Consider the following 19,597-nt stretch of genomic DNA (forward strand, 5'->3'; position numbering starts at 1 on the left):
TTTGGTCTCCGAGAATGCAGCGCGTGTGTTAATGGTCGTGAATGGTCATTAACTTATTGTCAACCAACCATCCAGCAACTTGAAACAGTAGAGTGAGTGAGTTTAGCTTTAGCAATATTCCAGCTATATGGCGACAGTCAGTAAATAATCGAGTCTGGACCAGACAATTCAGTGATCAACAACATGAACTTCGATCTGCGCAATTGGGAACCGATGACATGTGTCAACCAAGTCAGCGAGCCTGACCACCCGATTCCATCAGTCGCCACTTACGACAAGCATAGTCGGGTTATAAAACGGTAGAGGATTTACGGTAGTGGCACACACAACTCGAACGGTATCGCGAATAGTGTCAGCTGTTGTCAGCCGGTGCTCTGGCTAATCTATTACAAACACGCGTTTCTGATATTAAAACCGCAGACAACACGGTCCCAATGAATAGGACACAACCCTGTGATACTTGTCCACGGGAGCAGTGATGTTTGTCCACTTGTTTTGCACAGTTTGGGTCGTCGTCAGCCTTTGTGATGGAGTTGCTGCAGCGGGAAGTCCACGGCATATTGTCTTCATCGTGGCGGATGATCTCGGTAAAATTATCTTAGTTATTAAGTATTTTAATGCATCAATTACTAAAAATTATGGGCAAAATTATTGGTATGATTTCGATATATGTGGTTTATAACAAAGGAAATCGTTGCTTGTGGTTTATAAGACAATAGCGCTAATTTATTTGTGCCTATCATACCTTGTAAAGAACACATACAGTGTCCAACGTTTCATTCTCGAGTTGTCCGGAGAGTGCAAATGACCAGTACGTTTGGACCAGAACTGGCTATACATAAATATGACGATGACGGTGATGATGACTACGACGAATTATCAAATACATATTCCAGCGTGTTTCATCACCGAAGTTCATTCCAGGAAGAAAATCTCCCATTTATCTGCACATACGCCACTCCGCCAGAACAGTTCTTATTGTCATTGAGCACGTATAACTGACAGATCTGCCAGAATTGTATCATGGACTGGGTTGAGTTCATTATAGCTTTCAACAGAAACTTTTAAAACGGTTTTCAGGATGGAACGATGTTGGTTTACATAACCCCGATATGATCACACCGAACATTGACAGACTGGCAAGAGAAGGCGTGATACTGAATCAGTCCTATGTTCAACCGCTCTGCAGTCCGTAAGTATTTGACGATGGATCTTGAATCATTCTTATATCTAACCGCTCTACAGTCCGTAATTAGCATAGAATGGATCTTGAAGCAGTCTTTGGGTGTCGTATGTAGCAGAAGGCTTGGGACTGGATCGATACTGTGCCCAGCCTCTCTGTATTTCGTCGGAAGTAGGCGACTTAATGATGAATCAGTCTTGTATTCACACAGTCTGCAAAGGATAAGTAGCAGATAGCTTGGAACTCCACTACTCCTGTGTCCAACCTCACTGCAGTCCGTAAAACACAGACGGCTTGACATTGAATCATTCCTGTATCCAACCGACCCGTAGTCCGTAAAAACAGAATGCTTGGCATTGAATCATTTCTGTGCCCAAATGACCTACAGTTAATAAAATACGTAAGGTTTGACATTGAATCACTTCTGTGCTCAAATGGCCTGCAGTCAGTAATATACTGCTTCATGACTGATTGATTGATTGGTGTTTAACGCCAAACTCCATGACGTTGATCTGTCAATGATTGCGTCTGGGCCAGACAGTTCAATGATGAACAGCATGAGCATCGATACACGCAAATGGAATACGTTCACATGTATCAACCTGACCACCTGATCCCGTTAGCTTCCTCTTCCAGTTAATACGCATAGACTGCTGAAGACCAATTCCAACCCAAAATCTTATTGCTTCATGAATTAAAATGGGAAGGTGATTGTGGGACTGAAAGTGCTGTTTCCTTTCTAACATAATAGGTTTCATTTTGCTGAATACGTTGGAATGACGTGACTGCATGGTACAGTTTCTTTTGCAATTCCTCACTGGTCATTCCCGACAGAATGATCTCTACCGGGATATTGCCAGAACAGCACAATAGGGCGACCCGTCCCGGTCCCGGAGTAGAATAGACCTTCAGCAACCCATGTTTGCCATAAAGGTGACTATGCTTGTTGTAAGTGGCGACTAACGGGATCGGGTGGTCAGGCTCGCTGACTTGGTTGACACATGTCATCGGTTCCCAATTGCGCAGATCGATGTTCATGTTGTTGATCACTGGATTGTCTGGTCCAGACTCGATTATTTACAGACCGCCGCCATATAGCTGGAATATTGCTGAGTGCGGCGTAAAGCTAAACTCACTCACTCACGCACAATAGAACAATGCTTAATATATAACCTCCAGAAACATTATTAAAATATATGTGGATAATATGCACGTACCTACAATACATTACGTTTTCAAACCTTTCAACGGTCTGTATCAGTTATTCAGATAACTCGTTTATATTTGATTTGATTTGATTTATTATATACAATTCAACGTAAAAAAAATCCACTTTCGGCAGATCACCACAAGCAGATGCTCATGTTTTCATGCTCAGCAGCAGCAAAATATTTCATCCCAAGCCGATATATAAAACCATCACCAAACCATGACAGACGTCATAATGATGAGTTTTGGCTGTAAGTGTAACATACATGTATATGTTAGTTCCATGACACAATAGTAGTTGATATAATGCCATGTCAGCCTACAAGCGAGAAAATTAATATAAGCTGACATGTCATGGGTTGACCAGCACCCTTTGTACATGGTGAAATAGTAATAACTACATGTTTGACAATAGATATATGGCCCTTCAACGTTTCCGTAGATCGTAAATATTAGTTTATGATTTTTTGAATGAGTAACGTATAACCCTTGTTGTTTATCCTGTCTGTAGATTGCCAGTTTTGTCGTGTGGTTGTCTTTGTTTCAAATCATAATTTCAATGACAATGACAATGACAATATATTTCAGTATGAATGCCACATGGCCTAAAGTACATTAAATATACAAAAGAAACAGTGCACAGCGGTGTACAAAGAGTGGAGGGTTGTGTACTGCCAATATACTCAAATTGGCAAGTTTCGTTTCAAATAGATACTTAAAGCTAGTATGTGCTCATAATGAGTTGATGTCAGTAACTGATAATATATAGCCCGTAATGGATTAGCATGATAATATGATGGAATAATTTTCTTGCGGCTTCCAGAATAATAAGGACAAATAAGAAAAAAATGGTACTCATCCTCGATTTGCTGCAATTGGCGCTCAGTGCATAATAACATTCTTTTTTCAACAGTTTTATCAAACCTATACTGTTGAATATTTAACTTATGTGAAAGACAACGAAACTTACATAGGATTCTTCTCAAATGGTGTCTGTCAGCAAGTGCGGATATGTATTTCTCAGGAGTTAATTTCAGGATTTCAGTTCAGAATATGCCCCCCCAAAAGTGAGAATTATTAATCTTAGAATGCCAATCTTAAAACTGGATATCTTCACAACGTTGTTGAAACTGCTTAATAGATATTATAAATCATAATTTCAAAATGATTTAAAAGCTGATTTCAACTGTCAACATCGAAGCAGACTTGTGTTAGCTTATAATCACCACTTGTCTCACTCACAGTAACTGTATCATAATACGGTTTTGGTATTTTTTATTTTGCAGAGTACAGTTACCATCCTGCATAGATCAATTCTACATTTTCCATAGGTTCTGAAGCTCACATCGCATTGTGGCTCCCTTCAACGTAAACTAAATCTGAGTTACTAATCTGTATCCAAGTTATGTACATACATGAAAAATTGAATCGCAACATCCCATGGTTCATAGTACAAATATGATATTATTAAGGATAACAAAGGTACTTATTCAAACCTCAATACTACCTGTAACTGATAACAACTGATATAGAATCCTCAGAAAATCATGTAAGTATCAATAATGGAGCGCGATATCAATATCGGGTGATAACTCCGCCAACTGTAATAACAAGCTCACTGACTTGGTTCACACGTCATTGTATCCCAGTTGCTTAGATCGATGTTCATGCTGTTGATCACGGGATTGTCTTGTCCAGACTCGATTATTTTGATACCGACGCCATATAGCAAGAATATTATTGGATGTGGCTTTAAACATCAAACAAACCGATGGCCCACCTGAAGCAGTTGCGACATTGCCAAAGTTGAAGTTGACGTCTCCAACGCTGCAGTCAATGTTAGCTCAACGTCATTACTCTGATTGACCGAAAGGCTGTGGCGATTGGTGGATATGAAGTGGAGTTGCTGTTGTTGATGCTGCAAATATACATTTGTTGGTGCAGGGTCATCAGGCGACTTTCCTGGTTGCTATGTATAACTGTAGGTCTTCCATTTCTGACATCTGCTGGCCACTCTGTATCAGTGACGTTCAGACGGTCCAGTCATATCCCCTTCTGGTTACACTGTGTATAGAGAGAACGAAAACGTATATCTAATTGTATATTTTATACACGCAGGTCGAGAAGCGCCTTTATGTCCGGCTACTACCCCTTTAAGACTGGCTTGCAGGTGAGTGATTAGCTGAAATAGAAAATTGTGTCTGATCTAGAGTCTAGTGCTCACTAATAGATATCCGTGCTACTCAATTGAGAATCAGATACTGACCAATGGAAAACCGCGGTATCCATTTGCGTTTAGGCACTGGCCAATGGAAAACCCCGGTATCCATGTGCGTTTAGGCACTGGCCAATGGAAAACCCCGGTATCCAGGTGCGTTTAGGCACTGGCCAATGGAAAACCCCGGTATCCAGGTGCGTTTAGACACTGACCATTGGAAAACCCCGGTATCCAGGTGCGTTTAGGCACTGGCCACTGGAAAACCCCGGTATCCATGTGCGTTTAGGCACTGGCCAGTAGAAAACCCCGGTATCCAGGTGCGTTTAGACACTGGCTAATAGAAAACCGTGGTATCCATGTGCATTTAGGCACTGGCCAGTAGAAAACCGTGGTATCCATGTGCGTTTAGGCACTGGCCAGTAGAAAACCGAGGTATTCATGTGCATTTAGTCACTGGCTAGTAGAAAACCGCGGTATCCACTTGTCTTTAGACACTGGCCAATAGAAAACCGTGGTATCTATGTGCGGTTAGGCACTGTACAGTAGAAAACCGCGGTATCCACTTGTCTTTAGACACTGGCCAATAGAAAACCGTGGTATCTATGTGCGGTTAGGCACTGGACAGTAGATAACCGTGATATCCACGAAAGCTTATGCCATTAAAAAGCCATTAAAAACTTGATTTCACGTTTCAGTGAATCACTGGACAATACGTAGCTCCATATTCAGATTTGAGTCACAGGCTGGATGATAGTTAACAGTGGTGCTAACTAATGTGTGGTACTAATTTCTTTACTTGTGGAGCTAAAGAAAGAGACAAACGTACCTCATACTTCGTTATCTTTCACAGCACATGGTCATTCTGAACTACCAGCCCGTGTGTCTACCACTTAACATCACGATCCTGCCACAGAAACTGAAGGAGCTTGGGTATGCCACACACATTGTCGGCAAGTAAGTGAACTGGAGGAATCCTATGACCATGCACATGTAGGGATGTTAAGCATGGCATCAATGCAGGGAATGGAACACGGGTCTTCGGCGTGACGAGCGACCGCTTTACCCACAAGGCTACTCCACCACCCGACATTGTAGTAGTTGAGTGACTATAGTTTTACGGCGGTTATAGAGATAGTCTAGCAATATTCAAGACGGGGGACACCAGATATGGGGCAACAGTAGTAAACAACCGGGTCCATCATTTCTCGTGTCCACCTTACAGTCCCAGTACTAGATGCATTTTGCAGTACCTGTAGCAGATGGAGCAGAGGATATAGTACTAGCAGAAGATATAGTACTAGCAGTCTGAGTAGTAGTTGTTGTAGTAGTAGTAGTAGTAGTAGTAGTAGTAGTAGTTACTGTAGTAGTAGTTGTAGAACGGATGGGGATAAGCAAGTTGGTGATGAGCAGGTGGGGGTGTTTGCTTGGGTTGCTGACAGTGCCCCTGTTGTTTGGTCCAGGTGGCACAATGGGTTCTGCAGCTGGAACTGCACCCCAACGTACCGTGGCTTTGACAGCTTCTTCGGCTACTACAACGCACAAGAAGACTACTACACCCACACCACCGCTGGCTTCCTGGACTACCGTAACAATACCAGCCCCGAGAGGACGGAGAACGGAACTTACTCAACGGTAACAAGTTTTCTTTAAACAATATACACACTCATTCCTCTCGGCCATCATAATAATCACAACTGTGAAGCAAATGAAGACAATGGTCATTTATAAGTTGTAGGCATCTCTCAAAGGGTAACATGGCCAGGTGTTTGCCTCTTGTAGCAATGTTATACCTCACCTACAGGCTAGGGTCGCTTACAGGATAGGGTAACACTGTTATACAGAGGCGTACATCAGACCGTAATACACGTGGGAGAAGCATGTCATGTCCACATATCATTTTATTTTATCTTTGAGATCGCTACCAAATATATGACAGTTGTCACTCTTCTGGGCATTCTCTTCCCACAGAGGTTACTCCTGTCATATCTTCCTACGTAACCTCTGTTCTAATACGGCAATATTTCCCGGTCATCGAGAAGTCCCCTTGCGGCAAACAATCGCAACAGGAATTATCTCCCTTGTTAGTATCCATTCAGAACACGCATTAAATAGAAAGATTTGGTATTTCACGTTTAACTGAAAACAGAAACTGACAATAGAGAGTGCAGGGATCAATCGCCATGATGCGTTTGTAGAAACAAAAACTGGTGGTGGCAAATTTTCCCAATGGATTAGGAAATTACGGAGATCTTGCGAATGATCACTCTTGAAACAACGTCTCTGATTGCACAACTAAATCTAAATCTAAATCGCGAGTCTAGACACTCGCACCATGAAATGGCCGTATTAGAACAGAGGTTACGTAGGAAGGTATGACAGGAGTAAGTAACCTCTGTGGGAAGAGAATGTCTTCCCGGGAGGGGTGACTTGAATCTTGAATGCGTCATTGACCAATGAAATTATAGTATTTTACATGAAAGTAAGATAAATAATATTATTCTGACTTGAATCTTGTTAATGCGTCATTGACCAATGAAATTATAGTATTTTACATGAAAGTAAGATAAATAATATTATTCTGTGGTTATCTTCCAGTTCCGGTTCACAGATGTTGCCATCGACATCATTCAACGCCACGACAAGAATCAGCCTTTGTTTCTCTACCTTCCATTCCAGGCTGTCCACGCACCTATAGAGGTAAACACTGATCGTAAGAATTTCGCTCTTCTTCCGGTGGAGCCAGACGGTTGTTCATTTCCTATTTCTGGCGTAGCCGGGAGCTAGCCATTCAAAGTGCGGAGATCAGACCAATCAAAAGGAAGCAAGTTCAATGGTTTCAGTAAAATGCGAGGACAAAATTTCAACCATATTCGGTTATAGCTGTGCATGCGTACCGTCCTTCATTAAGGGTGTGCTCAAACGTGAAAACATGTCTTCCTCTAATAGGTCAACTTGGGCAATACAAATAACACCTGTCTTTCCGTTTTAATATTGTTTGAGCGAGAAAACTTTCACTTCACACACAAGCTACACAAAGTCCGCTTTTTGTCTTCATTTGATGCCGTGGACATATGAATGTTGTATATTAAATATCGTCCACTAGACCGTACCACCGCCCGCCTTCTGTCTACTAGTCCAGATGGTGGAAGCGCTGTCCACACAAAATCCATTTCCTTGATGGACAGAGAAAGAAGAACGCGTCGCAGAAGAGTAAAGATAAGTTTTCCCTCTCATTTTCATTATTTTGCAAGTATATCAAGTTTTCCTACTTGGCATACGAGTCTGAAAATCTTCAGATCCTTCTGTAATAGCTTCATACCCTCGTTATTTATTGCAGTTGTGCGTTAAGCGAGGCCACCCTCCTGAGTGTCGAACAAGGTCGCGTAAAATGATCGTTTCAAAACGAAATGTGACATCCTCATTAGCAGATGCGCCTTTTCTAGCTGTCAATTCTTAGATATAGTTTTTTAGGTCTTCATTGATAGCGCAGGCTTCATTGCGTCAGTATTTTTTTTCAATTATCCTGATATACTTGCTAACTAATGAAAATGCGAGGGAAAACTTTCCTTTACTCTTGTGCGACGTGTTCTTCCTTCACTGTCCAGCGAGGAAACGTTTTTGGTTGTGGGGCAACTCCACATTTCTTGTGGACAGCGCTTCCATCCTGTGTAGTCTATACATCTTTATTCCAATTTTGAAGGTCCCACCACAGTATGAGGCACTGTACCCGAATGTAAAAACAGAAGATCGCCGAAAGTTTTGCGGTATGTACGAAGCATCTGTTTCGAAATTTCACTTACATGTACACTTTTGTGATCACGCGTGATCTTGCCAGGACAAGACGATCGCAAGTTACGCAACGGACGTAACCACAGAGTTGCGTGAGGACGCAATCATAGAATCACGGCGAAAGGAGTTGTGGAATAGGATGATCTTATTCCGATTGAATGACACGTGTGCTGTGCGCCCGCTGATGAATATTAATGTTTTCTGTGCACGTAAGACCATTGTGCACTTAATGGCACCACACACGTGCAAAACTCATCAAGAAACATGTTTTAACAGAATTGAACAGGCTGCGTGGATAAATGTTTTTCGATTAAATAACACATTTCGGTAGCACTTTTATTTAATATTAATTACTAAAATATAAAGAGATGAAGACAGGAGGAAGACACACACACACACACACACACACACACACACACACACACACACACACTGCCCCCATTAAAGCATAAACCAAAACCAAAACAAAACAAACCCACCCCTCAAAACAAACAAACAAACAAGAAGACAATAGTAAGAAATGCGTCTCACACTGGGTGAGTATATTTTTATGCAGCTCTTCGCAATATTCCAGTAACCTCACCGTTGGCTGACCACACTATGCCCATGTGGGGAATCGAACCCGGTTCTTCGGAGTAACAAGAGAACGGTTTAAACATTAGGCTACCCAATCGCACAGTCCACACCGAACAGTAAAAGAAGGTCGTTGCCAAGCCCTTCATGGTGAAGATAACCATAAGCATACTTCAAACGATGCACAATATTTTTACTGAACATGGTCATAACTGACAGGCATGACTTAACATGAAGGAACGATATAGAGAAAACGATTTTCATCCCAATGCATTTAAAGATATTGAGTGAAGACTTATATTTATGCTGAATTGTCTCTAGGAATGGTCTCGGCTCTCGATGAAGCAGTTGGAAACATAACTAAAACATTGACAGACAGTGGGCTAATGGACGACACACTGATTCTGTTCACTGCTGACGTGAGTACAGGTTCTGGGGTTTTCCAATCACGGTAAGAAGAATATAAACACGTCAAACACGTCAAACACGATCAACACGATGAAAGTATTTAAACCCATTCTTTGTCTCAATTTTCTATAGAATGGTGGTTGGATCACCGAACACGGGAACAACTACCCTCTGCGCGGAGGCAAATTTACTGTGTACGAAGGAGGAACGAGAGCGGTGGCATTCCTTCATGGATCAGGTCTCGAGAACAATGGAACTGTATTTGACGGGTAAACAACCACGAAATCACAAGCGGTCAATGTGATTTCCTGACACATGACCTTGTACCAATCAACGGCGTGACGAGCACACGCTTGAACCACAAGGATTCATAAAACTGTTCACTATACCTACCTACCTACCTACCTACCTACCTACCTACCTACCTACCTACCTACCTACCTACCTACCTACCTAGCTACCTACCTACCTATCTATCTATCTATCGTTGTAGATTGATCCACGCCGTGGACTGGCTGCCCACGTTGACTGCCGCTGCCGGAGGCACCCCAGGTACAGTAGGGCGTGGCCGTTACAAGAGTCGCGATAGTCTATTCAGATATCAACATTTAGACCAACACAGCTTGGCATGCGTCTCAACACGCTGACTGCCTCTGTCTGGTATACTCATAGTATCTGTTCTTGTCGGGTTTGCAAATACGAGTTCTTAGGCACAAGAAACAAACGTCTCATGGCGTTCTCTGTTACCGCATGGAGACAATTGATTCTTGTGAGGGTTTTGCCAGCATATGAAACTTGCTTGAAAATGCCGCTAATTTTGGTACAAGAAAACTCGGACTATCAAATTTTAGCCGACACCAATACTGCGAGCATACTTGTGGTGGCAGTCAGTGCGTAACTTAGAAAAATGTAAAGGATAAGGTCCACTTAGTTTGAGGACATTAGTCGTCCTGCGGATCCGTGAAAATCCGGATTAGAACACATTCTTTAATATGACACCCGTAAAGGATGACTAACGAAACCGGGGGACCACCGGATCGTGTCATACATACGTTTGAAATTTTGACTTGCTGAAAAGTGTCCTGTCCTCAAGACAAGATGTCTCTATTTTCAAGAGTATATGGAAACGGTGGGGTATAGCCCGGTAGTTAAAGCGTTGAGTCCCGCCAAATACGCGGGTATCATTCCTCTCAAAAAGTTACATTGTGTGACGTGGTGGTATGTGGCCCTGTGTACTGGGCTCAGGAAATAAATCAGTTTAAATAAATTAAGCAACGTCGGCCGCGAGAGTTCTTGAGTGGGTTGAGCGTATTTGGCAGCTTGACTCTTGAGAGTGTCTATTACTTCAGACTTGCCCACAACGAAGCACATGTGATACATGTGGTCTCACCTTAGGCACGTGAGTCTGTTCAAAAGAGTCTGTCTCCGCTTTTCCACAAGAAAATGGGTACCCGGTGGGATGAAGTAACGTTACTGTAACCTTCTAACGCCTAACTAGCTTGGATTAACCTGGGCAATGATGTGTTAGAGTTTTGAGCATGCACATTTGTGTGGAAACAGGCGCTTTAAAAGTGGACGTTATTTTATTTTAAGTGTCCTTCTAATGTACCCTGTTGTGATTTTGTTGGAATATTGATAGAAGAGGAGTAAAACTTTGATAGGAGAGGTGTATAACTAAACTGACTCACTTCTAACTACGTTCAACTCCTTTCACAGTAACACATGCTCAGGATTTAGACAAACCTAACCTTAGAGTCCACTGTGATCAACTATATTAAGACAAAGGAAATCATATTAACCGGTATTTTACCATTAATAACATAACAGAATCTATAGTAGATGTCATGCGGGGATGTCGTACCACTAGGATGAATCTCTCTGTATTTGAAAAATGGTTCGATTCTTAACGCATGGAGCTGATGTTATTTAAGTGACAATGGATGTAATATCACACAAACGTCTTCAGAGTCGGACCGTGACGGCTTCAACTTGTGGCCGAGTCTCAGCACAGGTTCCCCGTCCCCTCGTACTGAGGTCGTTTACAACTACGACTCACACACCCTCCCCACTGAAGGACACGCGGCCATCAGGTACGTCGATGTTGACGTTGATGAGGACGCTGACAAATGCATTTGGTAGTCTTTACGAAGCCACTTAAATAGGTATATTAAATGTCTTTTTTTGAAAAATATGTGTCTGTACAGTTCAGTGCTTATAAACGCAGAACTCGACTTTGTGAAATATAGACACGCTATTATAGTATTCAATGACAAATGCAGTTTGTACGTGGCAAGTGTGTCACATTTTGTATTATACTGTCTCCATCGTACGCTGGCAGATATTAAGGCTTTCGGCTATATTCGACTTGAAAATGATCTGGATTGGATGACAATCGGACCTCGCTTATCCGGACACATATCAACTACTGTCCGGATAGACGAGTTGTTTTGTTTTTGTTTTTATAATAAAAAAAACAACAACACTTATATACCTTTTCCTCCCAGAAAGTCAAGCAGACATGAGAAGAAACCACCAAGAAACGCTCTATTATAAAACACAACACAAAATATTGATTGAGTATCGCACAAATTTAGCAGATACATAGTTTCAGTGGGGTACCTAAAGTCTGGTCCAGACTATCAACTGTCAGACTTTCGTTTTTTGTTGGCGAAGTGGTGGCTAAATGGGTTTGGTGTCTGATTTTGTCTGCTGGCATTTAGGAACCAGACTCTTGAAGGCGTGGGTTCGAATCCCGGGTGGGTCTCAGCCCAACAAAGTACTAGAATGTGTACTTTACTGAAAAAGTGTAATTCCATGCATAACATCTCTTTGAGCCTTTCCACGAGATCACGTTAACTGTACCTTAGGGCAAACAAAGTTTGTTGAAGACAAATTCTACCCCAGATCGTCTCGGGTTGCTTTGGAATAAGGGCTTTGCTCCGTCACACCAAAGACCCCGGTTCAATTCCATACATGGGTGCAATGCGTGAACCCATTATTGGAGTCTCACAATGTAATGAAACTGGAATATTGCTCAAGGCGATGTAAATCCACACTCACTCAGTGGAATAAACAGGTTTCAGACTAAAATCGTTTCGTATATATATTGGTACTAAGGTACTAAGTACTTCTCGTAACAGGCTCGTATTCTATGCAGGGTGGGTGACTACAAACTGATCGATGGGTACCCTGGACTCTACACTGGCTGGTACAAGCCGGAACAAGTGACCTCTGACCTGAACCTCACCAACATCAAGGATTGGGCCACAAAGTATCAACTGTTCAATTTGAAAGGCAAGGAACATACCACACGGACACATATTTCTTGTTCACTCAGTCGAGTATCTTTCCATCGAATGGTTTGGGTATAGATCTGGAGGTAATAACCTTCCTTGAATTCTCCAAAGGTTTGAAACGTAAAATGGTGGCGTTGTGACTTGGATATCCCTCACTTGTATCTGATTAAATTTGTTTCAAGAGCGGTTTAAACATTTTCCGCTCACTGTGGAAGGAAAAAAAGAGTGTTTGCCGTAGCTATTTACCACCTGCTTGAAAAAAAAGGACACACAAAAAAGAGCACCGACAGATCATTCACAAGCGGTCTCCTTTATTCGGAACTAACAAAGCATCACTCAGATGTCCAATGCTTCCTTAGGTTAAAAGACGCTTTAAGCATTCGCTTTCCAGGTTCCGGTACAATTTCAGCAGTCATTTTTATTTTTCCGGCAGAACGTGCGTCATTCCTTCCAGAACTTACAATGATCGGATGCATGTGTGTTTACAGATGACCCCACCGAGCACAACGATCTGTCCACCTCTCACCCAGACATTGTGAAGCAGTTAGCGGCCAGACTGGCCTGGTATGAGAAACAAGCGGTGCCACCTAATTACCCGTTACTTCCCGACCCCAAGAGCAACCCCCAGCTGTACGGCAATGTCTGGTCTCCTGGCTGGTGCTGAGTTTCCTGTTATACCAGCATGGAATAAAGTCATTACATGTTTGCTTGCCGTTTCCAGTATGACTAGTAGTTTGGGTATAGTTCGCAGGGCTGATCAGCTGTTTTAAAAGCAAACGTGGGGTAGCGTAATAGTTAAAGTATTGGATCCTCACACCAAAGACTTGTGTTTGAATGCCCAGATGGGGTCAAAGTGTGAAGCCCATTTCTGGTGTCCCCTACAGTGCTCTTGCTGGAATATTGCTAAAAGGGACTTTAAGCCAAATTCAGTCATGTCTGCAGATCGGCCCATGTAACAGCAATATTGCTGACTGTTGAGTTATACCAGACTTTTGCTGCTTAATGTCCCTCACCACCATGATTCGCCACAATTTGGGTCATGTGTGAGGGTCACAACTCTCATGAAGGCTTTTAGAGTTGAAATGGGTTTGTGTCTGTAAGTGTTAGTTATGGCTTGCAGTTTTCAATCTGTCCACTAGACCAAAGAGATGGTCCAGAACTCTGTGAACTTCCACAAGGACAATTTTTCTGATCAGACTGAAATGTAAAGGCACAATGCCACGCTTGATCTTATTTTGGTCTATAATATATATATATATATTGGGGCATATGCACATATGTTAGTTTCCTGTTCATACAGATAAAGAAAGACTTGTTATCCCTTGCAATTTGTGTGAAATTGAAAATCGAAAGTTCAAGGAGAACAGATAACACTTCCCATTAATGGAATGTAAATGATTGCTTCAAATATCAAAAACCGACACATGCGGATTTGTCCAAACTGCCCTCAGTCACAAGCCGGTTGTTACAGGTTATTCATAAAGAGCATCCCAAGGGGCATAACTCCTTGAGTGTTCTCTTGAAACAAAGTATGGTGGTGGAGGGCAAGAGAGTCGATTTAGTGCGACGTTGCATTAATTCATATGATCTTCTACGTTTCATATTGTACTCTTTAATGCATATATAATTACATTGTATATGGTAGCTTCACTGGGGGCCCATAGTATTCAGGAGAGAAATGCAATATTGGGTTTCAGAGAATTGTGGTGTGATAGTGTACTTTAACATTCCTGTTTCTTGAGAACTGTGAAAACTGCTGTAAGGGTATTCAGAGGTTTGTTTTTATTCTCTAATTGTAAGAAATGACTTAAAGTCCTTGAAATAATACAATATCAAATCGTACGTATTGCCTACCAATCAGTCTACAAGAACCTTTTTCAACTGACAAACTCTTGTCTCTACCTCCCTTTAAGTTGAAGACATTTGGTGGTAAATCCTTCAAACTTTTAACACTCTGCTGCTGTGATATAGAGCTCTCTTCCCCTTCATCCCAGAAGTGCTCCTTCCTTGACTTCCTTTAAATCTAGCCTTAAGATCCACCTGTTTAATAATCGCAGGCAATTATTCATCTTTAAACTATAAACACTTAGGGCATGCCTTGAGGAGTTCAGCACCATATAAATGCCCTTATTATTATCATTACAACAGTACTTTCTACTTAAAAGTCAAATAATAACACAAGTGAACAATTATGAAGGTACAGTTTTTATTGTCACATTTGAAGTGAAAGCCTTTGAAAGATGATTTGTATTATGACAGGAGATAACAATCATAATTATCAGAATTTGATTTCATTTCTTGAAACACCCAAATGAGCCTACAAAGTATACAATTATATGTACACAAAGAGAACATTCCTTGTTACCTTCTTGATGTATATATCAAGAATTTGCAGCAGTTCTTTCTACTAAAGAAATCAGCAGCTACCATGAACCTTTGATTGGTTAAAAAGAATCCTTCCTTCGACTTTATAATACAGATGTCTTTTTCAAACATATCTACATGAAACATGCAACTTCACAAGTCACGTAAGACACGCACCATATATAAACATTGTCAAATACAGGGTACAAGATAAATCACACTCATTTATGTGACTGGTTTGCCACGATTCTTGGGTTCGTACGAGAGGGGTACGAGTCTTCTTGTAGGTCACGGAAAGAGACGAGTAGTTACGAATGTGGCATGACCTGGGCCTGCGGATACGTGAAGCTCAATCGGCGCTCCATTCCTTAGATCAGTAGTAACTCTCGCAGTCATTATTACCAGAGGAATGGTCCTTGATTCCATAAGGTCGAATTCAAAGACTTCTTCAGTCCACGCCGAGACGGCGAAGAGCGGTTTTAGGGGCTCGCGGTTGCCACAAGAGATCATAAAGACAACATTCTACTGAAAGCAATAAATTTGCCTTGTTATCAGATTACATGTATCAGTATAAAATGGTCGTCTTTGAATGATTCAACAATCTTTGCCATCACTCGCACCGCCGATTGAGATGTACGTACGTGTGTACGTGTTATGTCCTATGGATGGATGAATGGATCATAATCGGAACCAAGCTCGTCCCTAATATTTACCAAAAAAGGGCAAATCATATAGTTTTCTCCCATTCAATATGCGTACAGTTCAGAAACTGTAATAATCGATACGGTGACCCTAGAGGGAAAACACGAAAAGTAATATTTCAAACCTTTATTTCTTGTCATTTGTAGTGACAGACCGCGACGGCATCAACCTGTGGCCGAGTCTCAGTACATCCTCCCCCTCACCCCGCAATGAATTCGTCTACAACTACGACTCACACCCCTCCCCTTTAGAAGGACACGCGGCCATCAGGTATAGTGAATGCTGCATTTGGATGAGTCATGATCTAAAGTGTGTAAGGTGAGACGAAAGAACATGGCAAATTGAACACTATAAAATCGACAGTACGATAGATTGATAGAATTGGTGTCATCAGGACCTTATTGCATGCACATATTATAGAATCTTTGTGATCACATGAGTCCAATCACACGACATCTTCGTTATGCTGGGACCGGTTGGGATATTGTTTTAGGGCGACCTGGACCAGAAGTAAGGTCTATTTGCGTCGATTTGGACACTGATGTAAGAGTAAAGTCCCCTTAATAAAGGTTGCGGTTGGATGTTTGCAGGGTGGGTGACTACAAACTGATCGATGGCTATCCTGGGTTCTACAATGACTGGTACAAGCCGGACCATGTCACGTTTTACATAAACATCAATGACATAAGGTATTGGACCTCAAAGTATCAGCTGTTCAACTTGAAAGGTAATAGTGAGCTGTGATGAGAATATATCTGTCTGTCTGTCCGTGGCTGGCTCTGCTTTCTCCAATTAGGTTCTCTCATTCTCTCTCTGTCTCTGTCGCTGCGTCTCTCATATCTTTCTATCACTGTCACCAGATAGAACTGGTCTTGCCGTCGGACGAAATCAGGTGGTCAGGTTCGATGTTTAACGCATGGGTGACACTTGTGATAGTATCTCAGTTGCCTAGATCAATGATGTTGTTGTCAGTCACATGATTGTCTGGAACAGGCCAGACTATTTACCGCAGTGGGAATATTGAATAAACAAACACCATTTCCTGTCTCATTCTCATTCCCTGATTCTCTGCGTTTCTCTGATTCTCTCTGTGTGTCCGTTCCTATCCCATTCTGTCTGTTCCTCTTATTCATTTCTTTTCCTTTCTCTCTATTTGTAAGTGCGTCAGTGATTCCATGTGGGCAAGCAGATAGTCCAAAAGTTGTCAAAAGTTGTCAATGTAGCAAGATACTTCGTTGGCATGTGTCATTTTGATTAATATTCACAGATGACCCCAACGAACGTCACGATCTCTCCACATCCCAGCCGGACATGGTGAAGAAGCTTGCTACCAGACTGGCCTGGTATGAGAAGCAGGCAGTGTCACCTAACTTTCCTGAGCTTCCCGACCCCAAGAGCAACCCTCAGCTGTACGACAATGTCTGGTCTCCTGGCTGGTGCTGAGAACTTCCTGTTAGAAAACACTGGAATAAAGGCATTTTTTGTATTGCGGTTGCAGTGTTTTTCTTTTTATGTTAATTTCCACAACATGGCGGCAGTCTTTAAATAATGCAGCATGGACCAGGCAATCTAGTGACCCACAACATGAGCATCAATATGGGGTACGATGACATGTGTCAACAAAGTCAGCGAGTCTGAACACTCGATCTTGTTACTCGTCTCTTACGACAAACATAGGTGATTGAAGACAAATTGGGTTTCTAGTTTTCTGGAACACAAAATTCGTTTCTGCCTAGTTTGCCAAGTTTCTGAATAGTTTGGACCAAGTTTGTACTTAGTTTGCCTAGCTTTTACCCAGTATTCCACAGAGACAATTGTGCGAATGCAGAGATATAGCAAAAAAAAACCACGAAAAAAAACAAACCCCAAAACACACACACAAAAAAACTTTGCTTTCGAATAGACAACTTTTGCAAGAGTGAAAAAGCTTCGCAAGGTGCGTGGACATAATTATCTCTGTACAAGAAATGAAACAACGGTTTGGAATAGGTTCCAATCGACTAAGCAAAATATGGAATACAGAAGCAGATATGCAAATAGTCCATTTCCTCCTTCCCGCTCCAAATGGGACCTTGTTTTACAGCACAACCATGGTGTCCGCCACAGAACCATCAAATTTACCCTCTCTTGTCCACCCACAAGATACCTCTACCACGGATGTACTGCGTGGGGTAGCGTTGTCAACGTGGCCCACCGTCCAGGACTTATACGACCACTTTGGCCGGTCCGAGGCTCGTGTGGAGCCAAACATGATAATGTTGTTGCCTCATGCATGTTCCATTCGAGGAATTCGACAAGCAGATATGTGGCGGAAAAACCACACGAAATGGCTAGGGAAGGTTCAACAGACCGACCAGCTTGTATACTAGGTGCTTTGAAAAGATGCAGCAAAACTGTTTGCAAATCATAGCACAATGCACATCGTTGGGCATGCTGGTGGCATACTATTCTGTATCCCTGGTGGGACTACCTGTTTCTAGCTGTACACTATAGACACCACTCTATAAGCATGCTTTCAACAGGGTTTCTACCCAACCACGTTTTTCTATTTCCTTCTCTAGCAAGTATTCGTAGGTTGGTATTTCTGTGCCTGTAATTGGGTTGCCATCTTCCCTCAGATGCAATACAATTCTCACTTTCCCTCAGACTAGGCAGAAATCTTTCTGTAAATGTATTTTCCAGGTTCAGCATCTAGACGTTTTGTCGTATCCTTCGGAATCGGTGCTGTTGTATCCTCTGCCACTGCAGTTTGCATTTTTCATGATTTTTTCATCCAGTAATTCGTTGTAGCTCTTTCTAGTTTTCTAGGATCTGGCTCAACGGCTACAGCACCAATATATGGGTTTTCCATCTTTCTGGAAAGTTCTGTGCAGATACGCAGGACATTAGAGTATTGTTCTTTGTTGCTGCCCTAGTCTTTTGATATCCAACAAGTTTTTCTTCCGTACGGTCCTTGTGAAGCGTATAGCCGAAGAGGTAATGTTGTTCACGAAAGTTGGTGGTCCTTTCAAAGGTTGTAGGTCTGTTCTTCCAATAGTGCATGCCAGATAGTCGACACTTTCCGGTACGAGGTTGATATCCATGGTGTTTTCCAGCAGTAAATATGTTCCAGTAGACTTCTGGATCCGCAGAAAAGGCATATGTTAGGAAGTGATTACGACTGCCATTTGCTGAATATTTTCATGCTACCTTTCGTAGTACTGTACTTTTATTATACTACCATATCTCTAAATGATTGTCAAAATTGTCAGAAAAAAATAAATACCAGGTGTCCATAGGTAGTACAAATCTTGGTAGTCCCGACGAATTTTCTGCTCTCATAAAGTCATCACAAATCCATTACGACTACATTTGAAAAAAAGTAACCACCCAATCAACGGCTAAGGGTACTCTGTATTCGTACCCCCTTGGTATTCGGAACAATATTAACAACAAATAAAACCATGGGGGTACCATGGTATTCGGAACAAAATTTATCCCCAAAAATAATATCACTTGGGTGTCCTGTACTTGTAACCCCGCTATAAATACTACTTAGATTGGTTGATTCATTAATCACAGGACTGTCTGGAAACATATTTACAGACCGCCGCCATATTGCTACAGTATTAAACAACATGCCCAAAAGGTAACCCTTTGATGTTTGGTCTCCGAGAATGCAGCGCGTGTGTTAATGGTCGTGAATGGTCATTAACTCATTGTCAACCAACCATCCAGCAACTTGAAACAGTAGAGTGAGTGAGTTTAGCTTTAGCAATATTCCAGCTATATGGCGACAGTCAGTAAATAATCGAGTCTGGACCAGACAATTCAGTGATCAACAACATGAACTTCGATCTGCGCAATTGGGAACCG

At 41.9% G+C, this 19,597-nt stretch overlaps 2 protein-coding genes across 2 annotated transcripts; both read left to right on the forward strand.

Annotated features, from left to right (window-relative positions):
- The first annotated feature begins 320 nt into the window (after positions 1-320).
- Positions 321-13,381, forward strand: LOC137297538 (arylsulfatase B-like). The gene is made up of 13 exons (XM_067829428.1): positions 321-587; positions 1,081-1,192; positions 4,511-4,562; positions 5,461-5,564; positions 6,071-6,242; positions 7,206-7,307; positions 8,311-8,374; positions 9,294-9,391; positions 9,513-9,649; positions 9,874-9,932; positions 11,347-11,470; positions 12,538-12,674; positions 13,165-13,381. The coding sequence occupies exons 1-13, from the start codon at positions 479-481 to the stop codon at positions 13,338-13,340; spliced, it is 1,446 nt and encodes a 481-aa protein (XP_067685529.1). The 5' UTR covers positions 321-478; the 3' UTR covers positions 13,341-13,381.
- A 1,804-nt stretch (positions 13,382-15,185) lies between these two features.
- LOC137275520 (arylsulfatase I-like) lies at positions 15,186-17,185 on the forward strand. The gene is made up of 4 exons (XM_067808175.1): positions 15,186-15,204; positions 15,889-16,012; positions 16,333-16,469; positions 17,010-17,185. Exons 1-4 carry the CDS (start codon positions 15,186-15,188, stop codon positions 17,183-17,185), a joined length of 456 nt encoding a protein of 151 aa, XP_067664276.1.
- Positions 17,186-19,597: the final 2,412 nt, after the last annotated feature.

This window comes from Haliotis asinina, chromosome 1 (assembly GCF_037392515.1).
Source record: "Haliotis asinina isolate JCU_RB_2024 chromosome 1, JCU_Hal_asi_v2, whole genome shotgun sequence".
Lineage (NCBI taxonomy): Eukaryota > Metazoa > Mollusca > Gastropoda > Lepetellida > Haliotidae > Haliotis > Haliotis asinina.